A 13,696-nucleotide genomic window follows, 5' to 3' on the forward strand; every position below is an offset into this window, starting at 1 on the left:
ATCTCATTCATGAAGCAAGGATGAGGAGGTGGCCCAGCCGCTCTCTATAATGACGTTTCTAACAGTTCGGCATATTTCTCAACAATTTTAGCACTTTTGAGATTCACAACAGTACCCCTGTTGAATGTGTGCTGATTTACAGACCTCCAAAATTGAATCCAGATTTAGTTTTTTTGGAAGTTTTATCTCTCATCATACCAAGATATAATGGAGTTTTTATCTACGGTGAGTCTAATACCCATGTCTGCTGCCCCACTTCTTCTCCTCTCACCTCTGAGTTTATATCTGTTCATCAGGGAGGTCACCAAGACTTCTCTCCGGCCGACCATGAAGCTGTGATCTCCCAAATCTCACTTTCATCTCCTTTTAAATAAAGACATTATGTGCAGACCAGTTGTATGATCTATCACCTACAGGCTCTGTCAACAATAAATATATGTGAGGGACATTTCTGGGTCATGCACATGGTATTTTGTCATAGATGTCAGTATGAATCCTCTAATCCAGTGATTCAAACGTTCTGTGTTGTGACCCTTTAAAAATGAGACTGTGTCTATTTATTAACCCTCATTATAGGTTATGGTTTAAGTGTGGACATAAATTACTCAATTTGTTCATTTGAAGGATTGTTAGAAGACCCAAAGAGGTTAAAGTATTCAGTAGGTTTCACAAGAAAAATAGCAGTGACTGAAATTAGGAAAAAAGACTTCCAAATTGTTATGTTTGTGTCCTTTGATTTAGTGGCCCCTCAGATTTATGGTGGGACCACTTCTCTGCACATCACACATCTGCTTTCAGATACCGTCCCTGTTTATACCTCCTGCACTGAAATCAGACATGAGAAGCTGATGAATGGACAGATTCATATGAGTGAATCCAAGTGATGAACACGGCAGAATAATCTTTTTCAAGGAAACGTCTGGCCGACACGTGTCTGTGTTTGTGTGTGTGTGTGTGTGTGTGTGTGTGTGTGTGTGTGTGTGTGTTTGTATGTTTGCACACATGCAAGCACACCTGTACTGTGTAAGCTGATAACCCACAAACTCTGCAGTCAGCAGATTTGGGAGAAACCTCGTCACCATCATCATCATCCTATTAGCGGGGGTAGCTGGTTACAAATACAACACAGACTGTAGCTCTATAGATTTTTATGGGTGTGGCTTTATAATAGTATAGATGGTTTTGGTGATGTAAATTAAAAATAAACCCTCCGTTAACCTTGAGCTGGAAAAACTTGTGAGACTAAACTAAAAATTGGAGTTGAAAGTTTTTATTTAGAAAGTCTTCTTCAGGATGCACTGGCAACATGTTCTGCACTGTTTTCAAAACCCAACTTAACCTCAGTGATCTACCGGCTTCTCTCTGACATCCTCAGATTTTTACTTTCTTTAGTATGAAGAGGGGAGAGGAGGAGACATGCAGACAGGTTAAGTTTGTTACCAAGGTTACTACACAATCAGTCATGGTTAAACCTAATAATCAGATGACAACGACATTCATGAATCACTCAGCAAAAGTGTGACAAAGCCATGTTAATAAAAGCACCACACAGCACAGAGATCTAGAAGTGGGCCCATACTGTTGGGTTAAGTTGAATACAAGTGGTTTAAAAGTTGTTAAATAATTGTCACTATTGATCACACCTGCGCCACCTTTGATACCGACAGGCGAGTCATTACAAGATTATGGGATATCTAACGAGCTCCTGTTCTGGTTTTCATTTCACTGCTTTGAGTGAGAAGACGACCTTTCCCTCGTAGGGATCGTGGATGTTCTCGTAGCTGATCTTGTCTGAGACCACTCTGCACTGGATGCTCGCTTCCATCGCTCCGACCAGGCTGAAGCGAACAGCCACCAGCGGGTTAACGTAAGTGGGCTGAAGAAAAGGAGGAAGGAGGCAAAGCAGACGGTTGGTTACTGTTTTTAATATAGATAGAATAGTTTGACATTTAAAAAAAAATACACATATATCATATCACTCTCAAGTTTGCTCGTAATAAGTCAGGTGTGTGAGTTAGTGGCATCTAGTGGTGAGGTTGCATATTGCAACCAACTGCCTTCACTCATATTTCCCTACAGCGGCCAGGAAGAACGCAAAATGCCCTGTTTGGTCTGTTCATGGTAGAAACATGGCAGTGCAACATGGTGGACCCTGTGGAATAAGACCCGCTCCCTCTGTAGATACAAAGAGCACATTCTAAGCTAAGGTGCTTATACTAATGAAAACATACTTATGAATATATTATTCCATTTCTGCCAATAGATTCCCCTACATTCTATACACTGAAGCTACTGCTTTGTACAGAGCCAGGCTATCTGTTTCCCCTGTTTCCAGCCTTTGTGCTAAGCATTTTAGTCGTATAAACTGATGTTGCGTGACAAATAGGCTCAGTGTGTGTGTGTTTCCATTGCTCACCTGTGCCTTTCTTCCGTAGTAAGGAAAGTAAGAGGGATCCATAATTCCTCCTTCAGGGAAATACGTAATGTTGGCCACGTTGGCTTGTCCACCCTAAATACACACATAAATGAACACAGAATTTCATCGTCTTTAATGGGGCACTCATTTTACTCAAGAAGATCAGCCACCACAAGTGCTACTGGGCTTGGAGACTACAAATGCACAGCAGAAACTCTGTTATACACACTGGTGTTTTTGAGTTTGAAAGACAGGAGTGTTATCATATCTCTGCCTTTGCTGTATCGATTACGATCACTCTTTCTTGAAACTCTCTGTTCGGCTCTTCATCTTTAATGTGTGCTGGTAAAGTCTACATATGTAGTGGCTGCTCACCAGTATAGTGCAGTTGACATATGGGGGCGTGCTAGACTGATTAGTCGGCAAGTAGTTAATGATCTGCAGGGACAAAACAGAATATTGGTTATTTAATGTGATGTATTTTTTTAATCTACTGCAAGGTCTGAGATATTTATGAGTTAAACGTACCCTGTTCATCTTAATTATGACACAAGGCATGGTGCTGTTGTAGCCAAAGGTTGGGTCTGCACTTCCTGAGCAGGCTCCCAGCATGCTTTGCGTGAAGGGACATGCCCACTTGGTGTGGTTGGGGGCAGAGAAGGTGTTCTGGAGGAAGTACTTTCCCTTAGTGCAGTTGTAGTAGTTACATTCAAGCTGCATGGTGTCGTTGTAGGCTGAAGGAGAGAGGCAGAACAAAAGATGCCTTGTTTCGATTTTTGACCTTGTTAAATTTTAGGCGACTGAGCAGTCGGGTCGAGAGAGTAGATACTAACGCTTGAGGAACTCTTGAAGGATGTTGGCCATGCCCATCCAGCTGGCCTTGTCTGATCTGTTGTAGGAGATGTCAACATCTTCCTCACCGTACGTGTCCGGCCACACCATCACCCCTGGACAGACAAGCAAACAGAGAGCTGGTTAAGAGCCACAGAGGTTTAATTTAAGCTGTCATTGTCCTTGCTGCTGTCGTTATGTTACCCGGAGAACTTAGCCGGTCTTGGTAGTCCGGGGTGTACGGATCCAAGGTGTACATGAGGGTCCAGATGGCCAGAGAAAAGAGGGCCGTCATCACCACGTAGAAGGCCACATAATACAGACTGATGTACACTGTGAAGAAAAGGGATCAATGGGCTTTTTAATCAATGCACACAGAGTCACATCCCCTCTCTTTGTCTAAGTGCTTCTCTGATGTTGTGTAAAACTTCTCATTTTAAAGCTTTTTTGATAGCGGTTGTGCCTGTTCTCACACCCGAGCAAGCAGAATAATCCTTCCTGTTTTCACTGCATACACCAGCAAGGACGTTATGCCTGGAGAGTGGTTGCAAAGGTGTGTTCCTACACTTGCAGAGGTCAAGATGTCCTCTGTTAATATGAGCTCAGTTTAATCTGATTGTAAGATCAAACAGGAGGCGAGGGACTCTGATAAAAAAAAAAAACAAAGCTTATCAAAACGGCAGGCTTATCGCACTCTGTCCACATGCTGCGAACATACACCTCGAGATGGTGACACTGAAAGGGCAGAAAAAGTCACACAGAATTTATACATTAACTATCATCCCTCTGCATAGACACCGTGCGTTACATGAATGTAAAATCTTCACATCTGACTTGCATTAACACACATTTTTCAGGTCATTATCTCTGCACATTGTGCACGTATGCCTCTCACTTTATACTGTGAATGTGCACATTCTTTTGTCACTTTTATTTATATTTATATTTGGCAGTAAATGTGATTCTCAGTTTGATTCTGATGACGAAACATAAAACATTACTAGCTACTAGCTTAGACTACTTATCAGTGTGCAAAGCCTTCACCAAAACCAGCTGCAACATTAAAATGCTGCTTATGCTTTAAGGCTTATAATAATTGTAATAAGGCCTAATAATAAGCCACTAATGTAATAACATAACACTGACAGGAGCCATTCTGCTGCATAATGAGTGTTTAAAATATAACTTTCAGTTAATTTTACATATACTTACATACTTATGTAGCATTTTGGAAGCAGAACTTTTACTTAAAATGAAATATATTTATCTTGGAGTAGCACTTCTTCCGCCACTGCCCATGTTGTGCATACACTGAAAGAGTTATGAGTTGTAATCCTTCTTCCAGTTCATGTTGACCATGAAGATATCCCTTTCTAGTGGGACTCCAGTGTAAGACAAAATCAACCTCAGCAATGAAAAACTGTCTGCAGAAAGACAAAAAGGGAAGGCTGTAACTTTGATGAATACCCACTTGGTCTGCCTAATTATAACTGTTGACTGTTAGCCTCTCATTAGCCTTAAGGGATCACTTCAGGGCCCACATGGACAGGAGAAATAATTATAGAGATAACTCTTGCAATGTATGTAAGTGCATCCGAGTATTTAAAATCTGATGATCCAAAACAATCCAATGAGGCAAATAGAAAAGTTTCAATGTCAAACAACAAAACTGCAATGCAGGAACACTTTTCACAGGTCAACCTTCACCAGCTCTGAATGAATGACACTCATCAGGCCTCATGAATGACTGAATAATAATATTCTGATCAACCTTTCCCAGGTTTATTTAATGTTGCACAAGAGAGTTTCATGATATATTATTTAATTCCTACCCCATTTCTCTGGTGTTCTTCCCATAAACGTCCCATTTTCAGAGTTCCAGACAAAATGGCCAAAGTCTTCACATCGCTGCCCACAAGTCCTCTTCTCCTTCAAGGCAGCCATGATGAAGCTCTGTGCTGCCCAGGATCCACAGCAGACCTTTTCTTTCTTTTACTCAACTCTGGCTTTATTTCTCTTCTTCCCTCCCTTACACAGCTACAAACTGTAATATTTGTGTCTTCTCTCTCCTTTCCCTCCCCAAAGATTTTGAGGGACTTTCAGGTTTGTGCTAATGCCTCATCCCCTGTCCCATTCTCTTTTACAGTAAAAGTCACTCCCTGGACCTCGCTCCAGAGAGTGATGTGTGTGCTATCTCTTATTTGCTATTTATAAGGCCATGATAAGGTGGGCACGCTGCAGGTAGGGAAGCTGAGGTGGGCCAGCGTAGAAACAAGTACACTTTCTTCCTGAGCAATAGCGTCCTTCAGTGCTTGGAGAAACCTCAGGATCACCTTGAACAGCCAAGCAGGTTGATTACTGATGACAACAATCAAGGTGAAAGACTGTATATGATTTGCTCAGATTGAAATGATTGGCGCTCTGAAACACGAAAACCAAAGCCTGTGTCTTTTTGTTTATTGGCCACTTTGGCCTTGAAGCATTGTATTTCCCCAATAAAAGAAGAGGAAATTTTACAGGGAGCAAAAACAGGGAGAAAAACAGCAAATCCTAAACAACAGTCAATTCTCATTTATATGCATGTATTGACAGCTCTAGAGATAACTGGACTGGTGGACCAGTCGGTTCGTCCACCACTTTGGTTCCGGACTGAAATATCTGGGCAATTATTGATGGACTACTAGATGCTCATGACCCCCAGAGGTGTTTGGAGGGGGAATTATTGTTTGGTTACCTCATCTAACATTGATGTTCACATTCTAACATCAATGTTAGAATGCTAACATGCTAAACTAAGATGGACAACATGGTAAACAGTAACGTTATACCTGCTTAACTGTGCATGTAAGCATGGTCCTTATGTGCATGCAGGAGGACGTCCCTTCTAAACCATGTGCAGGTATGCTCGTACAGAAGGGTAAATGCTATTGCTAGCATGACAGACACATCTATTATGTTTACCACGTTCATTTGGCTTAGTGTTAGCATGCTACAATCCAAAGTGGTGTACCAACTAACATTGCCATTCCTTTGCCATGCTGCTGCAACATGGCTAAAAACTACAGTCACCTCACAGTTTTAAAGAGAATCATCAGAGGAAAACATAAAGAAAAATACAAATAAAGATAAAGATAAAGATCTAAAAGATAAAGATAACAAATAAAGTTAATTCTTTCTGGTGTTAGAGCGAGATGAGGTTTGAAATTGGCAAAGTAAGACCAAAGAGAGCGAGGATAGTCCTCTGTAGAAACAGGATGCTAACTACTGTGAACACTGCAGTTGTTGTGCCTCTCAGCATCACTGCATTCCTGCCATTACGAGCCCACGACATGCATGCCACATGGATCCCTCCTCTCCCTCTCTCCTTCTCATTTTCATTGTCTGTCTCTCCTCTCCATCATGTTTCCTGAGTCTCTGTGTTCCTTCTCTTCCTCTACAGCGTGCACATGGTTTAGCACAGGATAAGGCATTACAGAGTTACCGAGTGGATAAATCCCTTTGGGGAAAGGTGATGAGTCAGGTAGATCTGCATGTGTGTCTGCATGTGAGGGGAAGAGAAGGCACTCGCAGGTTTAGTGATAGCCTCATTGAGGGAAACATTGTCCAGGCTGTCTGCAGCGAGTACACGGCCAGGTGTACGGTATTCTCCACTTCTGCAGCACTGGAGGAAGACGAAATTCACAGCTCTTTCTCGTCTGGGAATTAGTCAGACATCATCTACTTCTCTGCTACCCTCCTCTTCTTTCTGCAGTCTGGTCTTCCCTGCTCTCAATTCACCTCCCTGTAGCACCTTCTCTCTGCAGCTTTTGCTGCATCTCACACCGTTCTCTGCCCCTCCTCTTCACTTTACGACCGAGTCACAATGGATATCGGTGGTCTGACGACAGTGGTGGCCAACTCTGCCTACATCTCGGCCCGTGGGAGCCTCGATGGCACCGCCAACCCTGCATCTAACCGAGACAAGAAGTACCACTCCCGCCTCAAGCTGCCTCACATCACAGTGTGTGAAGGCCTCCGGGAGACTTTAGACTTGGGCTTCCAGACGGTCTGTGTGGAGCAGCCCATCGGCAAACGTCTCTTCCAAGAGTTCCTAGACTCCAACAATGAGTATAAAGGCCCCTGTCGCCTGTGGAAGGATATTGAGGAATACAACATGGCCGAGGATGAAGATCGAGTCAAGAAAGCGAGCAAGATCTTGTCCAGGTACATGGAGCCTGGCGCCAAGTATTTCTGCCCCTTCCTTCCAGAAAACGGCATCACAAAGGTCAAAGAGAAACACCAAGAGGCCGGGGATGATCTTTTCAATGAGACAATGGACAATGTGATGGACTTTCTTAAGGAAGTGCCCTACACTTTCTTCCTGGAGAGTATGTATCTGAAAAGGTTTCTGCAGTGGAAGTGGTTGGAGATGCAGCCCATGGGAGAGGACTGGTTTTTGGATTTTCGTGTACTGGGGAAAGGGGGTTTTGGGGAAGTGTCTGCCTGTCAGATGAAGGCCACGGGGAAACTATACGCCTGCAAAAAGCTCAACAAGAAGAGGCTGAAGAAGAGAAAAGGCTTTGAGGCAAGGAATCAGATCCTGATAAGTCCTTTCTAATCAGAGGAAGAGTAAACAATCTGTAGGCGCACCAAAAGTTTTTTTAGATGACAAATCTAGCTGCACGATTCTGTTACTCCGGGCCTTTAATCATTTATATACAGTATCTGTGTAATCCTCCCCTCTACACACCAGTCAGTAACTAGATGGAGCCTTGCAGACAATGCTCGGCACCTTTGGCTTATATGATTAGTGCCCTCAGCATTAGGACATTTTGATCTCCTTATTAAGTGCCAATCCTGCCATGTTTATAAATGGAGCAGCTCTGTAGTGGATTTCCTAATCTTCCGCTCCATCCCCAAAACAGAAACAATAAGATGGCTGTAACTGTAGTCGGCGGCTTCAGTGCCTCTCAAAATGTTGCTGAAATGTTTTGATTTGTTTACTGTGCTGTGACAGATTGAACAAAATGTTTAAAATACACTCTCTGTACTATATGTTTTGACACTTGCTCACCAGGTTGATCAAAATCAACACAACACAACATCATCAGTGTAATGCTAGTTAGCTGTCTATAGGCCTGTGTATTGGCTATGGGCTTTGTTTAGATGGAGTGGTGTGTCTCACATGGAAATAGATTTACCCTTACACAAGATGTGTTTTTAATATTAATCTCATCTTTTTAAAAGTCTGATTGATTGAAATCCAATCGTATATATTGGAAAATTACTTCCTTGACTGGATATTAATTGATTAATGCAATGGTGCTCTAAAGTGTCAGACGTCACAGCTTCCCACCATCATGTGATACTTTCAGAGCGCTGAAACTACATACTACATAACATGTAGCCTAGAGTGAAGTAAACGCTGTAAAAATCTACTCAAATCTGCTGTCCCTTCCTGTCCTGTAGGGGGCGATGGTGGAGAAGAGGATCCTGGCTCGAGTTCACAGCAGGTTCATTGTCTCTTTGGCTTACGCCTTCCAGTCAAAAACAGAGTTGTGTCTGGTCATGACCATCATGAACGGAGGAGACCTGAGGTTAGATCTCATTCTCTCTCACTCACTGACATGTTGACCAAAACATCTCCATGTTTCAATCTGTCATCCTACATCATTTTTTTTGTTTTTGTTTTTTTGGGATCAATGATTCACTTATATATATGAAATCATATTAGAATCACCATTTTTGGAGCGTAATGTGTCTATAAAATAAATATCTGTGCGCTGCACCCTCTCTCTCTCATGCCACTAGGTATCACATTTATAATGTGGATGAGAACAACCCAGGGTTGGAGGAGTCTCGGGCCTGCTACTACACTGCTCAGATCATCCAGGGCCTGGAGCACCTCCACCAGAAGAGGATCATCTACAGAGACCTCAAACCAGAGAATGTGCTGCTGGATAATCAAGGTCAGGCACGCATGTGCAAAAAAGAAAGCTGTCCTTTGTGTTCGGTCCTCAAGTGCAGCCTGAAGTTATTTTGGAAGATTTCAGTTTTCTCATAGTTGTGCAGTTTGTAACTCATGTGACTGTCAGAGCCAGGCTAGCTGTTTCCTCCAGTCTTAATTTGAGTGTGGCTAACCGTCTCCTGGCTCCAGCTTCATATTTACTGTACAGACATGAGAAGGTGTCGTTCCTCTCATCAAATGCACCACGAGAAGGCAAATAAGCGAATCAGCTAAAATGTTAAACCGATTCCTAGCTATCCCTGCAACAGATATGCTGATTTGTGAAATTATAGCCCCTCACCTTGACTTTAAACACATATCCCAGCCTTGGCCTCCTGAGGTCAAAACACACACGCTGGTCTGTATAAACACACTGAACCACTCACACACACTTCACACCAACAGTACACACTGTGTCTTACTTCTAGCACAAGGACGTCATTCATTTATCATGCTGCCGCAGGTTAACGAGTCAGAGACGTAGTGTGCAGGTCAACATTCATATCTGTGACGTGCACAGCTCTTGACATTAGCCTGGTGTTTGTTCGCACAGGTAACGTCCGTATCTCTGACCTTGGTCTGGCTGTGGAGCTGGCTGACGATCAGCTCAAAATCAAGGGCTACGCTGGGACTCCAGGTACAGTCGAAATAATGATTACCAAACTGCACCCACACCTACAAAACCCAGCGCTCGACAGTATTTATCTTCCTCGCTCTGTAGTTAACGTGCAGTATAATATTTACCTTGTCCCATGCAATACCACAAACTACAGTGTATACAGGCTGCACAGCTTTCATTACCTCTCCAACCAGTGTTACCTGAATGACAGGTCGGAAACCAGAGTGGTGGACGAAGTGCTCAGATCTTGACTCGAGTAAAAGTAGAAATACCACAGTGTGGAAATACTCCGTCAAAAGTCATGCATTCACACATCACTTAAATAAAAGAACAAAACTATTAACATCAAAAAATTAAGTGTAAAGTCGCAGAAAATGGAAATTCTTAAGTAAAGTACAAATACCTTAAAATTATACATATGTACTTGAGTAAATCAGTGCAAGTGGCAAGCAGCGTTTTACTGTTGTAGCAGGACCATGAATAAAGTGATTGATCGATTGATTGACTGAGCTTATTTTAGATCAATTCAGTGGTTTTATATAGGAAATGGTTCCTTTTGTCTTACTCAAGTTTCCACTCTCTAACCTGCAGGTTTCATGGCTCCAGAGCTGCTGAAAGGAGAGGAGTACGACTACTCTGTGGATTATTTCACTCTGGGGGTCACTCTGTATGAATTTATGGCTGCCAAAGGACCCTTCAGGACCCGAGGAGAGAAGGTAAATATACTGTTTATGACCTTGTCTGTTTTCTCAATCTACATTTTGAGCTGTTTTTAGCTTTATCTTGTGCTTTAAATATATTTTTCTTATCGTATTGGCTCAGTTTTCTTTCCCTATTTTCTCACAGTCTTCCCAGCTCTTACCTCTTTCTGTCATGTGATGTTTAAACCTGCATTTACTAAACCAGTGTCACAATACAGGAACAGTTTTTTAAGATTTGATGGCGCAACTTTGCCCTCTTGTGCCCTGATGCTGATACTGCTGCTAAATAAGAAGCCCTGACCCCTCAGTTTGGAGGAAATATTCATTTTACCTACTCTGGAAAACCACGCTGTTAAAATTCTTTATTACAAGTCAAAGTCCTACATTCAAGATTTTGCTTTTATAAAAGTACAAAAATCAATAAGTTGTGCTTAAAGTGTCAAAAGTACTCACTGGGCACTACTGGCTAACTGCTTTATATACTGTTGGATCATTTAATCTTTTGCACTGCATCACATCTAATGTGACATGTGCAGCTTTTAAAAGAGAAGAACAAATTCATCTCGACTGCTGCTTGTGTGGTTTCAAGGTGGAGAACAAGGTGGTAAAGAAGCGGATCCTGAATGATCCAGTAACGTATCCAGAGAAGTTCAGTGAGAACGCCCGGTCCATCTGTGAGGGCCTGCTGATAAAAGAGGTCGACAAGAGGCTCGGCTTCAAGAACGGATCATGTGACGAGCTCAGGGCTCACCCCTTCTTCAGCGAGATCAACTGGAGGAAACTGAACGCAGGTCTGTTTCGTGCAGAAACAAATGTGGAGTTACAGTATGTAACAAACAATCAAGTTTGTCTGTTTGCATCATATTGCAGTAATACACAGATGCAGTTTCTGCACTTTCAACACAGTTTTATTTCCATTCTGCTCACTGATTTTTGTTCTTGAAAGTAGGAATATTCTGTAATGCCTGTGTATGAATTTTTTTAATATTTTACAGTGTTGCTATTTTTGCATTTTTTGTTTGGTTTGCTCAGGATTTAGCAACATTCAGTTGTGGGAGGGGCCAGTTGTGATGTTGCAGGGACTCTGTCATTCAAACTGATTAGAGCACACCCACACAGTCATGACGAAGAGGAACAGAGGAGTGTCTGAGTGTTAACACTATTAATAAATAACTAAAGGTGTTTTTTCTGAAGTTTGACTTTGACAGAACGATGCACGTTTAGTGATGAATATTGAGAAATATATAATATTCGAGCGGCTTTAAATACAATTCCTACTTTTTTCTTACATTTTGTTTCAGATTTTTTATTTATAGGGCACTAGATTAACTCAAACATGCTGCATTGATGTTGAGAAGCTCACTGAGGCTCTTACCAACAGATTGGAGGAAATAAAGATAGGAAAACTGACATGTACCTCTTCGGGTGTTGTCTCTCCTCAGGGATCCTTACACCCCCTTTCGTGCCAGACTCCAAGACAGTTTATGCCAAGAACATTGACGACGTCGGGGCCTTCTCCACGGTTAAAGGCGTGCAGGTGGAGGACAAAGACAAGGAGTTTTTTGATGAGTTCGCGTCAGGGAACATCTCCATCCCCTGGCAGGAGGAGATGATCGAGACGGGGATCTACGGTGAGCTCACTGTCTGGGGAGCCAACGGCGCTCTGCCCAACGACCTGCGACGAGAATCCATCCTGGAGCAGCCGCCCAAGTCCTCCACCTGCACGGTGTCGTAAGAGGCTACCAGGATGATCTTACATGAACTGTCTGCTTATAAGTCAGTCACGCTTTATTTTTTTAAGCACTTTTCATACAAGATTTCAGTACAGATTAGTTGTGTATTTATTAATGATGATGATGATAAAGTTTTGTTTTGTTTGTTTGTTTTTTTTTACCATCAGTGCAGCTTTAATAGATAATGGGATACTTAAAGTATTACCCGCACTTTATGTTTTAATGCAAGTCAAGTAATTCAATTTTTGTTTGTCATTACATTCAATACAATATACATTCAAGTGATGACACACACACACACACACACACACCAGTGAAATCATGTGCTGCATATGTTTTTGTCTGTGTTTCTACTTTTTGCTTCTCCAGTGTGTTATAGATCAGAAGTGTAAATAAGCTTGTGTCCGTTGCTGCAGATATGTTGAATGATGAATTGAAATAAATATTTTTGCCATTAAAATCAGCATGTTTTGTGTGGGACACATGAACAAATCCAAATCAGCTGCACTCTACTGCAGCAGCAATACAAAAGGAACATAATTAATAACTGAATCTGACATAATTCAAGAAATTATCTCTGTTGCCTGTGTGCCACATGGCTGATGGCTCAGCAACATGTAACATTACTATGTTAATTATGTTTATTACTGTAACTTAACTGTACATATTGCCTTTGAAAGATCTTTGACTTATGTATTTAGAGAATTCACAAAAACCTGTACATACACAATGGCAAATAACAGTTACTGTCTTTATTGATGAATCTGCAGGGGACTTTTCTTAATCAATCTGTTGATTGTCTGGTCTATAAATCAAAAAATAGTGAAAACTATGTAAAAACAGGTTGAAACTAGGGAATATTTAGCATTTCAGCTTGTAAAATGACTGACTGATGATTGATGCATTGACTGTGAAACATGCTTGTACATTTAATTCCATGCAAACCATTACAGACAAAGAGATACAGCATGAGTACTTGCTCTGAGTGGTTATGAGTGTCTTTAAAAACAGTAAATTATAAGACAAGCAGAGGAATCTCCAAAACTCCCCACATGCTTTCCTTGAGCTGAGCGCACGGCTAGTGTGCAAGTGTTGGCCGATGGAGGGCGCTATAAACTCATATTCCAGTTTGTCGTCCTGCTTCACGGCGCAGCGTCATGATCGGTCAGGGCTGCATCCTGGAAATCATTACAAACCCACCAAAAACTGTCTTTACCCACATTTATATCGCACAGTTCTGACTTAAGCACACCCTGAACGTGTTTTCAAACTCGAATGCAAAGTCTGAGATGCATTAAATTTATGCAGAGAAAATTATTTAATAATTTATCACTGAGGTGAAAAAAGCGAGCTGATTGGTTGCTCTCTCTCTCTCTCTCTCTCTCTCTCTCTCTCTCTCAGGCTTCAAGA

At 41.9% G+C, this 13,696-nt stretch overlaps 2 protein-coding genes across 2 annotated transcripts; one reads left to right on the plus strand and one right to left on the minus strand.

Annotated features, from left to right (window-relative positions):
• Positions 1-1,717: 1,717 nt before the first annotated feature.
• Positions 1,718-5,191, minus strand: LOC121610501 (potassium-transporting ATPase subunit beta-like). The gene is made up of 7 exons (XM_041942650.1): positions 5,080-5,191; positions 3,452-3,580; positions 3,250-3,363; positions 2,945-3,150; positions 2,792-2,854; positions 2,417-2,509; positions 1,718-1,876 (listed from the first exon to the last, which is right to left on the minus strand). Exons 1-7 carry the CDS (start codon positions 5,189-5,191, stop codon positions 1,718-1,720), a joined length of 876 nt encoding a protein of 291 aa, XP_041798584.1.
• A 1,663-nt stretch (positions 5,192-6,854) lies between these two features.
• grk1a (G protein-coupled receptor kinase 1 a) lies at positions 6,855-12,731 on the plus strand. The gene is made up of 7 exons (XM_041933394.1): positions 6,855-7,811; positions 8,696-8,823; positions 9,038-9,195; positions 9,787-9,870; positions 10,444-10,568; positions 11,143-11,344; positions 11,996-12,731. The coding sequence occupies exons 1-7, from the start codon at positions 7,110-7,112 to the stop codon at positions 12,286-12,288; spliced, it is 1,692 nt and encodes a 563-aa protein (XP_041789328.1). The 5' UTR covers positions 6,855-7,109; the 3' UTR covers positions 12,289-12,731.
• Positions 12,732-13,696: the final 965 nt, after the last annotated feature.

This window comes from Chelmon rostratus, chromosome 1, assembly GCF_017976325.1.
Source record: "Chelmon rostratus isolate fCheRos1 chromosome 1, fCheRos1.pri, whole genome shotgun sequence".
Taxonomy (NCBI): domain Eukaryota; kingdom Metazoa; phylum Chordata; class Actinopteri; order Chaetodontiformes; family Chaetodontidae; genus Chelmon; species Chelmon rostratus.

What these genes read in the sequence shown, in the direction of transcription:
- grk1a (XM_041933394.1), top strand. Translation starts at nt 7,110, where the DNA reads ATGGATATCGGTGGTCTGACGACAGTGGTGGCCAACTCTGCCTACATC. An exon ending in ATGAACGGAGGAGACCTGAG is followed by an intron (nt 8,824 to 9,037) that starts GTTAGATCTCAT and finishes TCATGCCACTAG; the next exon opens with GTATCACATTTATAATGTGG. An exon ending in TCAGGACCCGAGGAGAGAAG is followed by an intron (nt 10,569 to 11,142) that starts GTAAATATACTG and finishes TGTGGTTTCAAG; the next exon opens with GTGGAGAACAAGGTGGTAAA.
- LOC121610501 (XM_041942650.1), bottom strand. Translation starts at nt 5,191, where the DNA reads ATGGCTGCCTTGAAGGAGAAGAGGACTTGTGGGCAGCGATGTGAAGAC. An exon ending in AAGAACACCAGAGAAATGGG is followed by an intron (nt 3,581 to 5,079) that starts GTAGGAATTAAA and finishes TTTTCTTCACAG; the next exon opens with TGTACATCAGTCTGTATTAT. An exon ending in ATGTCAACTGCACTATACTG is followed by an intron (nt 2,510 to 2,791) that starts GTGAGCAGCCAC and finishes GTGTGTATTTAG; the next exon opens with GGTGGACAAGCCAACGTGGC.